We start from the raw sequence: 20,211 nt of genomic DNA, 5'->3' as shown, positions 1-20,211 counted from the left end.
ACAGGTCCTTGTCCCATTCATTCCCCCATCACATTTATGTAGCACCTGCTGTAGGCAGGCACTCTTCTAGGCACTCTTCTTTATTCTATGAATAAAGAGACAAAATCCCTGCCCCCACCCAGCCTAGCGAGGAGGGGCCCTGGGTAAGCCAATGAAAAGATGGGGGAGGCAGCCTGATCGGGGAGAAGGAGAGCTTGGTTGGTACAAAGGCAACAAAGCCTCAGTGGGGAGTTCTGGAGCAAGTTTGGTCTGTCAGAGTGTCCCATCTAGGCTGGAAAGGTCAAGGTTCCATAGCCCCTGCCTCACTCAGTCACCAGATGCTGCCCTGGAAGACTGTGACCTCAGGGAAGGCTCTGTGCAGCTCAGGTGGACCCTGGAGGATCTGAGAGCTGGAGGTTATCTGGTGATGGCTCTTCCTGAAGATCTTTCTGGAAAGGGAGTCTGGCTAGTGCAAGCTCTGTGTCTACCACATGGACTGAGCTCAGGGAAGGCCTCGTGGAGCAAAGATTTGAAGGAGATCAGGGAAGCAGAAGCTGAGACATGTAGAGGAAGAGTCCTACAGACAGGAAACAGAGAAGCACACATCCCGGGTGTGCTTGCCACTGAGGCCACTGAAGCAACGCGAGGCTGAAGTGAGTGAGCAGCAGGAGAGGAAGTCAGAGCAGTAGTGGGCCAGCTCCAAAGCCACGTGAAGAGTCCCACCTTTACTCTGAGCAAGAAGGGCGCCATGGATAGGTGGAGGTTGGTAAGGGTAGTAAGGACATTACCGAGGGAGGGCGATTCTGGAGCAGGAGAGCCCGTGAAGAGTCCACTGCTGAGCTTCCAGAGAAGGGAGCTAAAGACGGTCAGCGCCCGCACCCTGGAAATGCTCCGGAATGCAAGTTTCAGGATCACCCAGGCCTTGTTTACCCTGCATCTTTAGGCAGTATCTGCTGCCCTCTGGTGGATGTGCTAGAGATTACCCACACCCACTTCCCGCTTTGCTTTGCTTTTGCCAGCAGTCTATGGGGCTTGTGGGTTCACCTTCAACTTGCAGTTATAAGAACTCTTTTGTCATGGATCTGATTGTGGAGGTGTCAGGCAGCACTTGGTGGAAACATTTCATCAACTTAGACAAAGGAAGGCAAAGGGAAACTGTGGTGTGGATGCAACAGTATTTGAAGTGGGGCTGGGGAAGGGCCATGTGATGTTTTCTACCAGTGATGATTAGAAGCAGAGAAGTGGGGCTGAAGAATGTATCTAGGGCTGGAGGCTGTAGAGCAGGCACTTGTTCTCAGGAGGAGAACAAGGTGAAAACACTGAGGGTGCTTGCCAGAGGGCTCTGAGTTCCAGGGCAGTCATGGGATCATGCTGGGAAGGGAAGGGAATGGGGGGCGGGGGCAAGTCCCAACTCACAGAAAGAAAATGGGACACCTGAAGGCCTGTAGGTCAAAACAGAGCTGGATATCTGGTGGAGAGAGAGTGTGAGAAGACTACAGACAAAGGGGGAGCAATGGGAGCCATGGAGCCACTGGAAGCGTTGCTGTGGACTTGGCTGCTGCTGGACAGAACCCAGGCACCTGCACCCCCACTGCTCCTAAAAGTCCCCACCACTGCTACAGCCCACAGTCACCCACACTGAGGCTGACACAGGGAGGAAGGAAGGAAGGAAGGAAGGAAGGAAGGAAGGAAGAGGGAGGGACAGAAGGGAGGAAGAAGAAAGAAAAAGAAAAGATGGCATATATAAATATATGCAACAACAAGTTGAAAGACACTGGACATCAGGCAACAAAGGACAGTGACCCTGCAGAAATGGGCAAAGAACAAGGTGAGCCCTGTGATTGTCCTAGCTGTCTTATTTCCAGACAGGGAGGAGGAACTAAAGTGTAATACTCCCTGAGTTGAAAAGTTGAAGCTAAGAGCCTGGGGAGACCAAGGCTGCCTGAGTTCGTAGATAGGACAGAGTACCAGCAAAGAGAGAGTTGCACAGAGAAAGATCCTTGAGACCTGCAGGGGTCACCCTCAAGTACTCAGCAAGTGAGGGAATGCCCATGGCTGGGGAAAGAAACATCATAAAGAATAAGAAGACTAAATACGCTAGAAATAGAAGGGAATTTCCTCAACCTGATTCAGGGAATCCATGAAAAACCCACAGTTAACATCATACTCAGAAGTGAAAGATTGGATGCTTTCGCACTAACAGCAGTAACAAAACAAGGATGTCTTACCTCACCTCTCCTATTCCACAGCATACTGGAGGTTCTGGCTAGGTCATTTAGGCAAGAAAATTAAATAAGAGGCATCCAGATTGGAAAAGAGGAAGTAAAACTATCTCTATTTGTAGATGACAGGATCTTATACATAGAAAATCCTAAAGAACCCACTTAAAAAAACTAGAATAAACAAGATCAGCAAGGTTGCAGGATACCAGCTAAATATACATAATCAATTGTATTTTTACACATTTGCAATAAACGACATGAAAAATGAAGAAAAAATTCCATTCACGATAGCATAACAAAGAAAAAAGGAGTAAATTTAACAAAAGTACAAACTTTATATTCTGAAAGCTACAAAACATCGTTGAAGGAAATTAAAGATCTAAGTAGATATAAAAATTTCCAATGCTCATGAATTGGAAAACCTAACATTGTTAAGATGACAATATTCTTCAAATCCATCTACAGATTTAACACGGTCCCTATACAATCCCAGCTAAAGGGATCCTTACCTTACACGATGTACAAAAATGAACTCAAAACAGAGCGGGGCACCTGGGTGGCTCAGTCGGTTGAGCATCCGACTTCGGCTCAGGTCACGATCTTGCGGTCCGTGAGTTCAAGCCCCGCGTCAGGCTCTGGGCTGATGGCTCAGAGTCTGGAGCCTGCTTCCGATTCTGTGTCTCCCTCCCTCTCTGCCCCTCCCCCGTTCATGCTCTGTCTCTCTCTGTCTCAAAAATAAATAAATGTTAAAAAAAAATTAAAAAAAAAAAACAGATCAATGACCTAAGTGTGAGAGATAAACCTAGAAAATACTTAGAAGACAACAAAAGGGTAAATTTTCATGACCTTGGATTCTGCAATGGATTCTTAGATGACACCAAAAGCCCATGGAAACAAAGAAAAAAGAAGATAAATTAGATATTATCAAAGCTAAAAATGGGGCACCTGGATGGCTCAGTAGGTTAAGTGTTGGACTCAGGTCATGATCTCATGGCTGGTGAGTTTGAGCCCTGTGTTGGGCTCTGTGCTTACAGCTCAGATCCTGGAGTCAGCTTCAGATTCAGTCTCTGTGTTTCTCTGCCCTTTCCCTGCTCACACAGTGTCTCTCTCTCTCTCTCTCTCTAATACAAATAAACATTAAAAAAATTTTTTTAAGCTAAAAACTTTTTTGCTTCAAAGGAACCACCAAGAAAGTGAAAAGACAGCCCATGGTTACAGAAAAATACACTCATTACTTCAAAATGAGCACCTGCCATGTGCCTGGCAATCTTTTAGGCACTGAGGAAATGAGACTTAAAATGAGAGACAAAAATCCCAGCCCTTCTGCCATCTGGTGTGGAGATTCAAATAAGGACATTAACCTGTCCAGCTGTTCATCATCAACACAGATAAAACCAGCTGTAACCAGAAACAGTATTTCTCTCAATACGGCAGCTGCTAGTCTGATAGTATCCTATTTCTCTGAGTGACTCCTGCTTTCTTACTGAGAAACTGTTTTCTAAAGTTGAAATTTGGCTGCTAGAAATCATGTCAATTCTTTCCAGGCAACAACCACCAGAAATTGATCTATTGTTGAAAAGTTTGGTTTGTTATTCATTGCTGTAAAAGAGAATGCGTATCATGGGAAATTGTGGGATATATCATTAAGAGTGTTAGAACATAATTACAGGATTTGGACTTGTTAGATGACTGGGAGGAGGGTTTGGGAAAGGATGCTGTCAGAAAGTGGGGATAATTCTATAATCTTAATAGATTTCATCTACAGGGAGGCCAACTAGAGTGAGGCTAAACCTGGGACTGGTAAAGAAGCCATAGTCCTCAGGTTGGGGAGAGGATGTCTAGTAACTTGTGGTTTGGACAATGTTCATGTTTTGTGTTCTTTTTCCAAGAACTTTTCAAAGTACAATTCTGTGTTCATTGCGTTTGCGAGAAAGGGCAGGCATCCTCACGCATCTCGTTCCCTATGTAGCCCTAGCTTTGAGCAGTGGGGGACACACAGCAGGTGCTCGACAGGCACGTGTGGAGGGGCGAACTGCATTGCCCCAAATCCCAGCGTTGGGGAGAGAGCGAGGCCAAGTGAAGGAGCAAAGCACCAGCACCTAGGACCCTCAGAAAAAGCGCCACAAGACCCGTACCATCCACCACCCCAGCCGGATGCCCGCCCTCGCGCGTGCGCCGGCAGCAGCCCAGATCCAGGCGTTTGGCTGATTGGCTGCGACGGCTCCTCGAAGCGGCGTTGCGCGTGCGCGCTTTCCTCGCGCGGGCTCGACTGGTGTGTAGCTCTTCGTTATTCCCCGCCGCCGCAGCCCCAGCTCCTGGTCCGGGACGCCTCATCCTCAGAGCTCGGAATGTTCCCTGAACTCAATAACCTTCTCAACACCACTCCTGACAGGGCGGAGCAGGTAAGGCGTCGCGCGGTGGGAAGGGGGCGGATCCCGGAACGTGGCGGAAGACCGTATACCCGGATGAAGCGCACGCGGACTCGTGGGAGAGGCACGACCTCCGCGGGCATGAAGCGCCTGGGAGTTGTAGTCCAGGGATGGCCGCCCCGGGGACTGGGCTCCGCCCTGGAGCCTGCGGGAGGTGGGCGTCTTCTCAAAGGCTTGTGTATCCTTGAAAGTGCCCAGGAAGGTTGGCCGACTATACATCGGCTTACGTACACAGACGGGTACGGGGGGGCGCTGTGCGTTCTCACTGGGGTGGGGGGCCCGGCGTCTAGAGGAGGTTGCCTGAGAGTTTGATTCTCCACCCTTCACTTGAGACCAGCTTCTTAATCGTCCTCGGTCTCTCTCTGGCCCCTCAGTACTCCGCAGTGAACGCTGCTCCTCCTGCTTTTCCTCATCCTCCTCTTGGTCTTTAATAGTGCTGTTCCAAACTGCCTTCAGCCAGCGTTGGCTTGTATCAAGTCTGCCTGGGGCATAGCAGCCTCGCCACTCTTTCCTTCTTTCCGTACTTTGGGGCATCCCGAAATTTTTTATTTTAACCCAGGGGTTATTTCTTTCAGGAATTTACCTGGTTCATTTTATAACCATTGTCTTCCTAAGGAAATGGTAAACTCCAGGCAGCCAAGACATCGTATCGATCAGGCTTGCTTGCTTGCTTATTTATGAAAAAATTTAAAATGTTATTTATTTTAGAGAGAGAGCCAGAGTGCGAGCAGGGGATGGGCAGAGAGAGAGAGAGACAGACAGACAGACAAAGAATTCCAAGCAGGCTCCAGGCTCTGAGCTGTCAGAATAAAGCCGATTCAGGGCTCCAACTCACAGATGGGGAGATCATGATCTGAGCTGAAGTTGGATGCTTAACCGACTGAACCACTCAGGCGCCCCTCAATCAGGCCTTTTTATGACCCCCCCCCCCCCCCCCCCCCCGCCCCGCCGTGTCAGGCAAATTATAGTTTTAAGTAGACCCTTGTGGATTTCAGTTGCTCAAGCCTGAAGATGTTTCTGGTGACCTTGCTAATTACTGCTGGCACCTCCAAAGTGCTCAGCCCAAGGCCAGAGTGAAGGAATGGAAGATCAAAGTGGGCACCAGGAAACGACAGCCCTGGAGGTAACCCTCAAGGTCTGATGGTGCGATCTTTCATATTTTATAAGTGAAAAAAAAGTCACAACAGTACAGAAGTGTCGTGTCTGATACCATTTGATTGCGACCTTCCCTATCACTGAAAAGGAACTAGAGGTGGCTGCAGCAAGGCAGTCAGCCACTGTGGAGACCATCTTTAGAGGTCTTTCCAGAACTCTCCATGATCAGAGCTTTTCCTGAAGCAGTGTCTAGGGCCATTGGGATGAGAATTTTGTTATTGGAATTCTCTGTCAACAACTACTCTTCCCTCTCTCCCACCCTATTGTACAGATTTGGTATCGGAATTAAAAATAGGGAGGCGCCTAGGTGGCTCATTTGGGTAAGCCTGCCACTCTTGATTTTGGGTCAGGTCACCATCTTACCAGTAGTGAGTTCAAGCCCCTCTTGGGCTCAGTGCTGATAACTCAAAGCCTGCTTGGGATTCTTTCTCTCTCTCTGCCCCTCCCCCGCTCATGCTCCCTCTTTCTCTCTCAAAAATAAATAAACTTAAAAAAAAAAATAGGAAGGAAGTTGGATCATACTACTTTTTTGGAGCTCCATTCCAGTCTTAGCAGGCTGTGATTTTTGTTGGATTCTAATGGTAAAACCTCTAGTTCTTCCAAGATCGGTCCCTCAGTTACCAAGGTGAATGAGGAAGAGAAGGGTTTTTATTCTCTCTTTGCCTTGGGAAAGTGGAAGCTGAGATACGCTTGTCCGTAATGAGTGACTTTAATAACAATCACTCTAACTTTTGTTTTTTTCATAGTTTTGACTTACTTTCTTCTTTCTGGTAGTGTGTGTATGTGTGTGTGTGTGTGTGTGTGTGTGTGTGTGTGTGTATGTACTGACCTCTTTCCAGGGAGTCTAATTCACCTTTTTGTGTTCCTCTTAACTCGTAGGGGAAACTGACTCTACTCTGTGATGCCAACACAGATGGCAGCTTCCTTGTGCATCACTTTCTCTCCTTCTACCTCAAAGGTATACGACTCATTGGTGCTATAGAAAAAGAAACCTAAGGCTAAAAGCAATGGGAATGGTATTAACTAACTAGGTCTTAGGTGTTTGGGTAGCCAGATGGCTGTTTATTAGGTAACAGGTTACTTGACCATCTTGTTCCCTGCTCATCCCTGCCAAAGGGTGGTATGTGCTCCTATCTTCCCTTCTCCACCCAGTGTGCAGGCATGGTCTCACTGAGATCCTCGTGTGGCCTCCTGATTTAGTTGCTCCTCAGTCTTTATGTATCTCTCTCTTTTTTTTTTTAAACATTTTGATTTATTTTTGAAAGAGAGAGACAGAGCATGAGCAGGGGAGGGGCAGAGAGAGGGAGACACAGAATCCAAAGCAGGCTCCAGGCTCCGAGCTGTCAGCACAGAGCCTGAAGCAGGGTTCGAACCCATGAGCTGTGAGATCATGACCTGAGCAGAAGTCAGATGCTCAACCGACTGAGCCACCCAGGCGCCCCCCAGTCCTTGTGTATCTTGAAGTCTTTGGGCTCTGGACCCATTGACATGTTGCCCTGGAAGTAGATGCTTCCTAAAGAACATAGGAAAACTGTGGGGCCACTGCGGTTTACATATGAAAATGGATTAGAAGAAGAAAACAGCCAAATGAAAAAAAAGACTCATTTATTAGCTGATTCTCCGTGAGCCCCTACTGAGCCAGGCCAGAATAGAGGGTACACCTTTGGCACTCTTAGTTGTAATCGTTTACAGCTTTGAAAGTTGTTTTCTTTTCCAGATGATATTATTGTCAGGATTGAAAGAGGAAGAGAATCTATAGATAAAATATTAGAACTAATTATGTTCATTAAGGTAGCTAGAGTTTCTTTGTGTTCCACTTATAATTTCTTGGATATAAGACCAGTTTTTTAAAAAGTGAGTTGTTAAAAAAAAAGTTGTATTTCTGTACAAACAGAAAAGTATTACTTTTTAAAAACCACAGTTTATTTACAATAGAACAAAACAAGGTACCTATTGATACACATAACTGAAGAAGTACATTTCAGGATCAATGAAATAGGTATAATTATTATATATGAAAAAAAGTGCAGCTTAGAATCAAATTGGGGATGTCTGGTTGCAAGCCCTCTTGGGTCTATAGACCCAATAAAGTCAGAGCTTTATTTTCTAGAGGTACAAAGTATATGAGACTGATTATACATAGAGACTTTATTAAAAATCTGTTTATTTTGTTTTCTAGCTAATTGTAAAGTCTGCTTTGTGGCACTGATCCAGTCCTTCAGTCACTACAATATCGTGGGACAGAAGTTGGTAAATATTGTAGACTTCTGTGGTGCAGAGTATGTGGGTCATGCAGGTGTGAGTGGGGCCAAGGCTGGGCTCCCCTGGTTGGGTTGTAGAGAACTTAGCAAGGGAGGGACTGAGGAAATCATGGAGTTCTGAAACCCTTATCTGAAAAGCTAAGGCAGCATCTCTACCTGTTTTACTCATTTAGAATTTATAGAACCAAATCAGTTGTTAATTAATCAAACCTAGCTCTACTGACTCTGGACCAGTTAAGATTTTCTCCTTCTCACTGTGGGCTTTAATCTTAGTTCTGCTGGGTTGGAGACCCACAGCTTGGTCTACCACCAAGTTGAGTGCCTCCTACTGTTTCTCCCTAAGTCTACGGCTTAGTACTCAGAGGTGGAGAGAGGTGCTTTTGTGACCTGCTCCTTACCTCATCTCGGCCTGCCTTTCATGTTGTCAGATGTAGGCAGGCATGAATAAGATGGCCAAGAGTCTGGTGAACCTTCTGGCCTAGTCTAGGCCATCACCTGTGACCAGTGACCAGGTGGGCTTAGTAGTTTTTGTTTGTTAGTTTTGTTTTTATTTATTTATTATTTAAAAATTAAAAAAAAAATTTTTTTTAATGTTTATTTATTTTTGAGAGAGACAGAGACAGAATGCAAGTGGGTTGGGGCAGAAAGAGAGGGAGACACAGAATCTGAAGCAGGCTCCAGGCTCTGAGCTGTCAGCACAGAGCCTGACGCAGGGCTCGAACTCACAAGCTGTGAGATCATGACCTGAGCCGAAGTTGGACGCTCAACCGACTGAGCCACCCAGGCACCCCTATTATTATTAAAAAAAAAAAAATTATTTAATTAATTTATCTTTGAGAGAGAGACAGAAAGAGAGAGCATGGGGGGGTCAGAGAGAGAGGGACAGAGAGAGAATCCCAAGCAGGCTCTGCACGCCAGCACAGAGCCCAATGTAGGGCTTGAACCCACAGACTGTGAGATCATGACCTGAGCTGAAACCAACAGTTGGACGCTTAACTGACTGAGCCACCCAGGTGCCCCTTGTTTTGTTTTTAATAGGCTAGCCTCAGAGAGGGAAAGAACCAGACCACCCATTAGCAGTGACTACTGAAATGCCAGTCTTCCTATTGGGCCATTACACTGCCTGATGTCACTCTGATGGGAAGAAAGAAATGAGAGAATGGGAGGAGGGTAGACTCTTTCCCATCCTTTGCAGATTAGGAAGACCTCCTGTGGTAGAGGTCAGAGCATGAGCTCAGGGAGAGCAGTCATGTCAAGAACACACGTGCATTCCAGGTCTGTGAAGCATGTTTCTATGGCCCTCACATCAGTGTCTCTGGGTGAGAAAGCTGTGTACTCTCATGTCCAGATTGGCTACTTCTTCTGTTGCCTTTGAATCATCAGCACAGCAGGAATGACAGACATGGTACAGGGCACGTGAAGTCCATGAGTGTGAGCCTCCATACTCTTGGCGTATTATTGAACTGCCATTAGTAGAATTGTCATGAGCAAGAGCAAAGGTGAACAGGAGTCTTTCTCTCTGCCAGGGGTGGCTGTGGAGCTCATGGTGCTGCATAGCGGAGGACACTGGGGTATAAATGAGCAGTTGAGACCTGGTCTAGGGGCATGAGGAATCTTTAAGAGTTCCACGTGACCTATTTCTGCACAGAGAGAGCAGTGAGTTGCAGATTTAGATTGTGTCTGTTCTTGGGTGTTTGTTGAAATGCAGATTCTTGGGCCTTGCCTGCAAAGCTTCTGATTCTGGAGGTTTGGAATGGTGCTCAGGGATCTTCATTTTAACTGGGTGTTTCATAAGAAAAAGATTCCTAATTGGGTAGTTTATAAAGAGCCATATTAAGAAGTTCTGGTCTAGAGGTGCCTGGTGGCTCAGTCGGTTAAGTGTCAGAGTCTTGGTTTCATCTCAGGTCATGATCTCATGATTTGTGAGGTTGAGCCCCGCACCAGGCCTGCGCTGACAGTGTGGAGCCTGCTTGGGATTCTCTCTCTCTCTCTCTCTCTCTCTCTCTCTCTCTCTCTCCATCTCTTTCTGCCCCTCCCCTGTTCATGCTCTCTCTCAAAATAAATAAGTAAACTTTAAAAATTTTCTAGAAAATAAGTTTTAAAAAAGCTCTGGTCTAGAGGAGGGCTAGACAGAGTGCAGCCACTGCCATTTGTTTATGAATCGTGTGCGACTCCACAGAGTATTGCAGCATAGATTGTCTCGCCCTTTGCAAAAAAAGTTTGCTGAGCTCTGAACTAGTGCATCAAGAGCTCGTATTGTCCTAACTCTCATGGGAGTGCTTCCTCAGAGGTAGAGGGAAGAGAAGGAGAACTTGCTGGTAACGCGGTCTTCCTGTATTCTAGGCAGCCTGGCAACTCCAATCTCTGAGTTATGTTATTTGAAAGCCTCAGAGCAACTCTGAGGTCCTGTGCCACTGATGTGTAAACAAGAGGGTTTGTGAAATTCAAAGTCAAAATCTGTCCCTGTCTCCTTCACCAGCATTTTTCAGACCTTGGTCATTCTCCCACCATTTTATTGTCATTATTATTGTTTCTAAATATACTTAATTTTATAAATATGTGTATTTGTAATACTACTACAAATCAGAACCAAGTATTGAGTAATCACAAAAATGAGCATATAAACAAAAATGTCAGTTTTTTAAAAAGTGATAAATGTAGAGGCTCACCTCAAAACCTTGGGGATCGTGGGTTGGGACCACGCAGTGGAAAGAAGGCGTGGGCCCCATACAAAGGTGTACAGGTACACATTTGCAGGGCTTAGAATGTGTCCTGTACCTTTTTGTGAGCTGGAGTCCAGCCTCTGTGAGGGGTTCCTCTGCAAGGCACAGTAATTCACTCTCCTCTGTGTTGTGTTTAGGGTGTCAGCCTGACTGTGGCACGGGAGTGCGGGCAGCTTGTGTTCCTAGAAGGTCTTAAGTCTTCGGTGGATGTTTTCTTCCGGGCTCAGGCTGAGCCACACCCCTTGCAGTTCCTCAGGTCAGTCAGCCTGCAGCCCAGCCCAGAAGGCTGGTAGGTGGACCCAGACCAGCTTTGCTGGGTGATTCCTCCTGTGCATGGGTTGGGGGACAGAGCTGGCTTTCAGAGGTAGCCATTTCCCTGGTGTTACAGCATTATTGGAAAGCTCTTGGCTCTTACCATGGGCCAGAGGGTATATGGCTGACCCCAAAGCTACGGAAAGCATTATTTGCTGGGAGTATGGCAGAACGGTATGTTTTTCTAACCTTGCTCAGAGCCCTAGCACACACCTTTATTCTGTTTTGGGGTTGATACAGGGATCGGCACACTATGGGCCATGGCTAGCTACCTGTTTTTGTAAATAAAGTTTTATTGGAATAGCTGCATTCATTTGTTTGCATATTGTCCCTGGCTGTTCTCTCCCATAGCACAGTTGAGTAGTTGAGACAGAGATCATTTGACCCACAAGCCTGAAATATTACTGTTGGCCTTTTAAGAAAAGTTTGGTGACCCCGGTTTGCTATTTTGAGATTGGTTTTCCTGCTTTTTGTCTTTTATGAGTGTCAGCCACAAACATAGCTCTGTGCAGACTCCCCACCTGTTCTTCCTTCACCACAGAGGAGTCCGTATGGGAACTCTCCCTGCTGCCCCCTCTCTCAGATGCCACCTTTTGCAGTGGCTGGAAGGCAGTGTGGAGTCAGAAGGCCCTGTGCCCTGACCCTGTGTGTGTGATCTCTCACATAGCTTTTAGCATCTCTGAACCTGGGTGCCTTCGTCTGAGTGATGGGCCTGGTGACACCTGACCCCAGGTTGTGGGAAGTTGTTGTCCTTGCTGTTAGTGGGCCGCAGACCTGGAGTGTGAGCAGGTGCCTGGGCCCTGTGCTCTGCTGCTTTTTGAGCCTCTCTTGCTGGGAAGTGACTGCCAAGGTAGTCATTGGAGAGATGGAGGTAGCTGGGCCAGCTTCTTTAGAAATAGGTGGAATCCAGTAGGTACACAAACTGCCCTTAGACCTTGGTTCTCACCACCAGGTCACCTGAATGGCTATTTAGCTTTTTGCACCCATTATGACCTCCTGGAAAGACCTCTTCTGCCTGCCGAATCCAAATTAATCTTCTAATGCCTTAAGCTCTTGGGTTGAGGGGCTGGCTGCATGGTGTCTCTTAAGGACCCAGGAGGCTGTTTATTTTTGTGTACCCCAGTTTCTAGCACAGTGCTTTGTACCTACTAGGCCTCAAGGAATATTTGAAGTACAGCTTGCTTGTATATGCACGCATGCCTTTTCTTTCCAACCAGATCATGAACCCCTTAGTGCCAAGGACTGTGATCCAGTTCTCTGCCTCCCCCAGCCCTTTCCCGTGGTGCTGCTTGGTCCCAGATAAACATTTGTAGACAGAGGGAACTCTTTGGTGACTCTCGCTTGATGTTCCAGGGAGGCCAATGCTGAGAACCTGCAGCCACTGTACGAGTTTGTGCGGGAGGCTCTGAAGCCCGTGGATGATGGAGAGGCTGCGTGGAGGTGCCCAGTGCTGCTGGTGGACGACCTCAGTGTGCTGCTGAGCCTGGGCATGGGTGCGGTGGCTGTATTGGACTTCATCCACTACTGCAGGGCCACCGTGTGCTGGGAACGAAAGGTACCGACCCGTCTGCTCTCCGTGCTCCTGCCTGTGATCTCCATAGGCCCAGACAGGCCCATACCTCCCTTGCTTGCAGTGATCTTTTTTGCTTATTTGGGGGTTTGGCTTTACCCTGGGAGGCCCAGAAATCTTTTGGTCTGCCATCCTTCCCTCCCCTACTTGCCACTGCTAAAAAAATAAAGCCCTCAAAATTAAAAGATAGACCAGTACTGTCTCAAATGGGACCAGTTGTGTGTGGTACCACGGCCATCCCAACTCTGCCACCCATTGCCTTGTGTCCTGGGACAAGTCATTATCACTCTGGGTGTGTTTTGAAGATCAGTTGAGATATAAACTGCATTAAAAATTGTGAGATGCAGTACAAGTACAGGATGTAACTTTTATTGTCAAATTATGAGGCAAAAATGGGGATTTTACCATAATAGTTAAATAGTGATAGTAGACCCACCTATAAAATAGGAATGGCTGTGGTGCCCACCTCGCAGGAACCAAGCTGCAAGAGTTAAGTGACATGAAGCTTACAACACTCCCATGCAGCGTCTGGCCCCCAGTGGCAGCTCTTCAGCGTGCGATGGCGCCCCTGGGAGGGACCTGCGGCCCTTAGCACGGTGTGGTCAAGCCGAGGGTGCTGGGCGGTTGGGATGAGCCAATGGAGTCAACCAGGGTGCATATACCCAGCACTGCACGCTGAGCACCTCCCATGTGCAAGAGCTTACCTGGCAGCTGTGTTTAGGGGAGCTCCTGGGACTGTGTGGCTACAGGCACGGGGTGGGAACCAGGTGATGGGGAAAGAATGGAAGGAGGAGAGAGTGGAAGGGGCGTGGAGGGCACGGCTCGGTGACAGTGAAGCGGGCACAGCTCCTGCAGCTTAGCCTGCTTTACTAAGTGCAAGTGCCCACTACCTCCCTCGTTTGGTTAAAAAAACCTCTTTTAGCTGAAAAAGCAAAACTTGGGAATGGTTTAAAAAAGAAAAAATAGGGGCACCTGGGTGGTTCAGTTGGTTGGGCGGCCGACTTCGGCTCGGGTCATGATCTCACAGTTCTTGGGTTTGAGCCCCGCATCAGGCGCTGTGCTGACAGCTCAGAGCCTGGAGCCTGCTTCGGATTCTGTGTCCTCCCTGTCTCTCTGCCCCTCTCCTGCTTGCACTCTGTCTCTCTCTGTCTCTCTAAAGTGAATAAAAATGTTAAGATTTTTTTCAAAATAAGTAAATAGCATAAAGAGTACTTTAATAAAAAGTAATGATCTCTTTCCTAACGTGTGTATTCTGGAGAGTGTGTTCAATTATGAACATGTTTTATGTGTATGTGTTTCTGCATTTTTTTTCACATTACTGGTAGCCTGCCTTTTTTCTCATTTCATAATACACGGTGTCTTTTGATGTCCATTGCCCAAAACCAGAATAGACAGATCTGCTTCATCCTTTTTAACTGGACGGTATCCCTTTGAAAGGACTTACTCTTCAAGGTATCCCCTTCAGTGGGTCAGCCTTCCCCTCTGGTTCTGGTTGGGTAACTCCTACTTGCTCTTCTGACTCGGCTCAGGTGTGCACACCACGTCACCCTCCCCTCCGGGCCAGACGTGACGCCTCTTCCCTGGGCTCCCCTAGCCCCCCATGCTCCCCTTTCTCCTGGCTTTGTGTCCTGTGTTGTTAGTATCTTTCTGTCTCCAGGGTCCATACCGGTCCCCTCTTATCCCCACTGTGGTGTCTGACACGTGCTGTGCACTCAGGAGCTGCTGACTGGATGAATTGGTGCCTAGCAGAAAGGTGGCACTTTTTGCTAACAATGAGGACCACAGACTGAGCTGAGCTTGGTTTAAGAGGGATTGAGCTGGCAGTATAGGTTGGATGTGCTGGTGAGACTGTCCAGCAGGTGATTGGAATTAGGACCCTAGAGCGCAGCAAGGGTCCTTCCACGGAGGGGGTGGTTGCAGTGGCAGCCAGAGGCTGCTCTGGGCGAGGACATGCAGGGGAGTGGAGGCACTGAAAGCCCAGTACTCCCTGGTGACCCTGTCTGGAGGAACGATTTTCATCTTCCATCTCTGTTGCAGGGAAACATAGTAGCCCTGGTGCACGACAGTGGAGACACCGAGGACGAGGAGAACAACATCCTTTTGAACGGCCTTAGCCACCAGAGCCACCTGATCCTGCGGGCTGAGGGGCTGCCCACTGGCTTCTGCAGGGACGTGCATGGGCAGGTGCGCAGGGGCTCACTAGGCCTGAGCCTAGACTGTGTGTGGGATAGTGTCAGGCCCTGGGGGTTGTCTGGTTGGGGTGTTTCTTCGGACGGAAGGAAAACCTCGGAAGTTGTGAGAACCCAAATTAGAGTCTGTTCCAGATGGTGCTAGCCTCATGTACCTGTTCAGGTGTTCCATGGTGGTCCCGTTTGTGACCAAAGTGGAGCTCCTAAAAAGGAGACCAGATTGCCTTCTGGAACAGAATGCAGGGGCCCTGCTATCAAATAGCAGAATGCCTCTGCAGGACCACAGCAGGCTTTGTATACTCAGGTCAGTGCTGCTGCTTTTATTTTTTAATTTTATTTTAATTAATTTATTTTTTTTAAGTTTGTTTATTTTGAGAGAGAGTGTCTATGCAGGTGAGGGGCAGAGAGAGAGAGGGAGAGAGAGCAAATTCCCAAGTAGGCTCCTCACTGTTAGCATGGAGCCCAATGTGGGGCTCAAACTCATGAGCCACAAATCATGACCTGAGCCGAAGTCAGACACTTAACCAACTGAGCCACCCAGGCACCCCAGTGCTGCTCCTTTTAAAATACAAATGTGGAGGAGTCAGTTAAACTTCCGACATCAGTTCAGGTCATGATCTCTCAGTTCGTGAGTTCGAGCCCCGTGTCAGGCTCTGTGCTGACAGCTCAGAGCCTCCAGCCTGCTTCAGATTCTGCCCCTCCCCTGCTCACACTCTGTCTTTCTCTAAAAAATAAATAAACATTAAACATTTTAAAAAGTAATAATAATAAATAAAATACAAATGTGGGGGGACCATGCCCATGGCTGGGGTTGTTGCTGCCCCAGTCTTGCCTCTGACCGAAATATTTGAGAACTCAGGCAGAAGCTGAGAGCCCTGCCTTAGAGGAAGGTCAGGTTCTACCCCTCCCAAGGGGCTACCATGCTTCTGTGCCTTCTGGAACTTTTTTTTTTTTTTAAATGTGTATTTATTTTGAGAGAGAGAGAAAAGTGCAAGTAGGGGAGGGGCAGAGACAGAGGGAGAGAGAGAGAGAGAATCCCAAATAGGCTCTGTGCTATCAGTGCAGACCCCAGTGTGGGGCTGGATCCCATGAACTGCAAGATCATAACCTGAGCCGAAACCCAGAGTTCAACGCTTAACTGAATGAGCCACCCATGTGCCCCTGGAACTTCTCTTTTGGAATCATCCCCCAAAGCTGTCATGGCTTCCAGGTTAACTTGATGTTGACCACTCTTGGCACATTAGAGGTGGGTGGGAGTTTTGGCTCAGAGTCATTCAGGGGTAGCTATAGAAAATGAAACAAAGGAGCAAGCTCAGAAATGCTGTGTTGGTCATGTTCATGTGCATGGCATGAGGAGAGGGTCCTGCCAGGAAGCTTGTGTCCTGGCTCTGAGGCCAGTCCCCCTGAGCATTCTAGCATGTCTGGCATTGAGATATCATCAGAATAAGAATAAACGTCTAGCCTTCCTGAGCCTCTGAATTGGATGTACTGATTTTAATGAGTCGATTTTCCCAATTATTGTAGCCAACAGATATAAAACCATGCCTAGGGAAAAGAGCAAAAGAGAACACATAAAAATACTTTAAGGGTTTGTATCTGGGGAGCTTTTTTTCTTTTTCTTTCTATTTCACACTTTCTGTAGTGAGCAAATATCACTACTGTAATGAAGGGGAAACCTATAGTTTTAGTTAGCTGGTCATAAGCTTTGTTTTAGAAGCCAGCCCCTGGCTGCATGGCACATGACTGTGATCTCAACTTAGGGGCCTTAGTTGCAGGTTACAGGGGAGGCAGGTAGGGTTCATAATGGAGCAGGTAACTTGGGGGCTGCTTCTCTCTCATCCTGCTTCTTGTCACTGTAGCTGAGGATCCTCTGGAGGACGCCATCACAGCCCACAACCCAGCGGGATCGGAGCCTCACTTACCAGTACAAGATACAGGACAAGAGCGTGTCCTTTTTTGCCAAAGGAATGTCTCCTGCTGTTCTGTGACCTGATTGAGGGGCAAATGTAGCTACCTTGGACTGTTTTCAGATGTGAAAGATGAAACAACGAGTGGGAATGGATCTGCACACCTTTGAAGTGGTATTTCAGCCTGGATTGCCACCACTGTGACCCGGCGCCGTGGAATGGCTCTGTGACAGTATGCCTTTGTTGCCCAGGGCCCTATTCCGAAAACACATAAGGAATTGCAACCCGGCCTCTGCTGAGAGAGATGCCACATATTGAAACCAGGTGAAAGTCATCCCAGGAGCCTTTCATTAAATACACTTTAGCCTCAACTGCCCATTTTTGGCTTTTGAGCCTTTCAGAGCCAGAGAAGGTATAACTGTGCCAGCCAGAGGACAGTCCTGGGTGTCAGGCATATGAGGTGACAACTTGGGTAATTATGGCTGTGGTAAGGCGAGTCCTACATCATGGCTTCCTCACGATGGATTGTCTCATTTAATTTTCACCTTCATCCAGCAAAGGTATTTTTCCTTCAGTCCAGTAAGAAAACCGGCTTAAAGAGGTTTGGAAACACGCTCACGGTTGTAGAGCAGGCTGTAGATAGTGGAGCCTAACTCTGAAGTCCACACTTGCTGACTGACCCTCAAGGAAACCAGGGGCAGGCTCCCTACCCGGTTCACAGCCTCCTGGTTGTGTGGTCCCTGACCCAGGTGTCATGAAACCGCGGCCTTGGTCACATGAGGCTTCATGGCCTTGGTGACAGGGGTAAGGAGTGTTCTTGCCACCAGGTGGGATAGGGCCTTGGCAAGTTGCTGCCTCCCTTACCTGTAAAGACTGAAGAGGTGAGCACTTGCCCCAGCGTCCCATAGATGCCAACTTACCACACTCTGCCCGTCGGTCAAGATCACCTCAGTAGACACCGGGGGTATTCCCTTAAACTGGGTACATTTTGTTGTACCACAATGAATTATTTTTAAAATTAAAAGTAAATAAAATGAAAAAAATAACACTGCAGGGACTAAGGAAATTTCATACCTGTTGTTTAATTGTAACTTTTCCACATTTTGTAGTCTTCATAAGAGGAAACAATTTATCACTCCTCCCCTCAAATCATAGAAAAAGAAAACTTAAAAAACTAAAAAAAACAGGAATGCCTGGGTGGCTCAGTCAGTTAAGCGTCCGACTGCAGCTCGGTCATAATCTCATGGTTTGGGAGTTCAAGCCCTGCAACAAGGCTCCTTGCTGACAGTGCAGTGCTTGCTTGGGATTCTCTCTTTCCCTCTCTCTCTGCTCCTTCCCCACTTGCACTTTCTCTCTCTCTCTCTCTCTCTCTCTCTCTCTCTCAAAATAAATAAACAAACAAACAAACAAAAAATAAAGCAGGGAAGGGGCCTAGGAAAGTGAGGGATAATGAAATTTTAGTTTTTTCCCTGTAGAGGAATTTCTGAATTAAAGCCTGGATTGGCCCTCACGTGGTATCAAGATTGTTCTTTGGAATGATGGAGCCAGTTAACAGTGACCTCTACGTTTTCCTCCACCAATGTTGGATTTAACTTAATTTTTACTAACTTAATAGTTGTGTAAAGTTTGTAAAAATGAATATCTCTTGAATGGCTAGGATATAATTTTCTTTGTATTTTCCCATGTGTTGAGAATGTATTCCTCACTTTTAATGACTTATCAATTAGAATGTGGTGTCAACTTTGTTTTCTCAGTTCTTTGTAATATTTTGGAAAGGATTTTATCATTGCCTGTGTTCATGTATATTTTTTTCTATATTTGGGTTTTTAAAAATACTTTATCTTGGGGCACCTGGGTGGCTCAGTTGGCTAAGCATCCGACTTCTGCTCAGGTCATGATCTCTCGGTTTGTGAGTTTGAGCTCCGCATCAGGCTCTGTGCTGACAGCTGAGAGTCTGGAGCCTGCTTCGGATTGTCTCCCTCTCTCTCTCTGCCCCTCTTCTATTCTCTCTCTCTCTTTCTCTCTCTCTCTCTCTCTCCCATTTCAAAAATAAACGTTAAAAAAAAAAGTTTTGGGGCGCCTGAGTGGCTCAGTCGGTTAGGCGTCTGACTTCAGCTCAGGTCATGATCTCACAGTTCGTGAGTTTGGGCTCTGGGCTGACAGCTGGGAGCCTGGAGCCCACTTCGGATTCTGTGTCTCCCTCTGTCTGCCCCTCCACTGCTTGCACTCTGTCTCTTGCATTGTTTCAAAAATAAATAAACATTAAAAAAATTTAAAAAGTTTTGTTTTCTATGCAGATATGCATTAATTCATGAAGTTTTTGTGGAGTTCCTGTTTTATATGAGGGACTCAAGATAAAGACGGTCCTCAAGTCACCTGCTGTGCTGTGATGGGGGCTAGGGAACAGGCATTGACATAAATAACGTGCAGCTGTGGAGAAGATGATGCAGGCCACAGAAGCAACTCAAGTAGTGAGTGGGGACAGATTGGTGGTCACAGGAAGGAGTAATTATTTCCCCATCACGTTTTTGTTTTTGTTTTGTTGTTAAGGGAGCAGAAAACTGGGGAAGAATTTATGGAGACAGTACTATTTGAACAAGACGTTGGAATGTTCCTATTTTGTCACTGATGTTACCTTTGTTCTTCAGGACTCAGGAATATATTTTTCTTCCTGAATGGAATGAAGGTGCTGTTCTTTGTTGTTGTTTCTGGTTTAAAATAATTTAAGAAAATTAACTTCTTTAGAATTTGCTACAGTACTGTAATTTGTCTACCTGCTGATAACTAAATAGTCCGACAGCATTTATAGTATTTACTGAAAAGTAGTGATCCTCTTTATGTAGTTTGGCTTTATTTATACATAAAGTTCTTAAAACTGAGCTTTTCTGAAATTTATCCTTTTTTTATTTTTTACTTAAAATTTTTTTAATGTTTATTTATTTTTGAGAGAGAGAGAGAGTGAGTTGGGGAGGGGCAACGATAGAGGGAGACACAGAACCTGAAGCAGGTTCCAGTCTCTGAGCCCAGCGTGGGGCTCAAACCCATGAACCGCGAGATCATGACCCGAGACAAATTCTGATGCTTAACTGACTGAGGCACCCAGGCGCCCCGAAATTTATCTTGTTTTTTAATGTTTGCTTATTTTTGAGAGAGAGTGCATGTGCATGCACAGGCACACACGTGAAGGGGGGGAGGGGCAAAGAGGATCTGAAGTACAGAGCCTGATGTGGGGCTCATATTCACGGACTGTGAAATCATGACCTGAGCCAAGTTGGCGCTTAACCAACTGAGCCACCCAGATGCCCCTGAAATTTGTCTTTAATTGATACTGAAAGTTTAGTATATGTCTGCTCTCAAGAGCCTTTATTAAAAGGATATCGTGCCCTCTTGTTTATCCAGATGAATTTTACCAGCACTTCATTCAAGCTCTAGACAGTATTCTTCAATCTTTTCATGTGTCTATT

The 20,211-nt window shown here is 46.7% G+C and overlaps 1 protein-coding gene across 1 annotated transcript; it reads left to right on the top strand.

Annotated features, from left to right (window-relative positions):
- The first annotated feature begins 4,004 nt into the window (after positions 1–4,004).
- On the top strand, positions 4,005–20,186 carry ELP6 (elongator acetyltransferase complex subunit 6). Its single transcript, XM_049642629.1, has 7 exons — positions 4,005–4,603; positions 6,665–6,743; positions 7,965–8,035; positions 10,907–11,025; positions 12,435–12,636; positions 14,689–14,835; positions 16,700–20,186. Exons 1-7 carry the CDS (start codon positions 4,550–4,552, stop codon positions 16,826–16,828), a joined length of 801 nt encoding a protein of 266 aa, XP_049498586.1. The 5' UTR covers positions 4,005–4,549; the 3' UTR covers positions 16,829–20,186.
- Positions 20,187–20,211: the final 25 nt, after the last annotated feature.

This window comes from Panthera uncia, chromosome A2 (assembly GCF_023721935.1).
Source record: "Panthera uncia isolate 11264 chromosome A2, Puncia_PCG_1.0, whole genome shotgun sequence".
Taxonomy (NCBI): domain Eukaryota; kingdom Metazoa; phylum Chordata; class Mammalia; order Carnivora; family Felidae; genus Panthera; species Panthera uncia.
The sequence above is the reverse complement of the archived record's forward strand: the minus strand, read 5'-3'. Positions and strand labels throughout refer to the sequence as shown.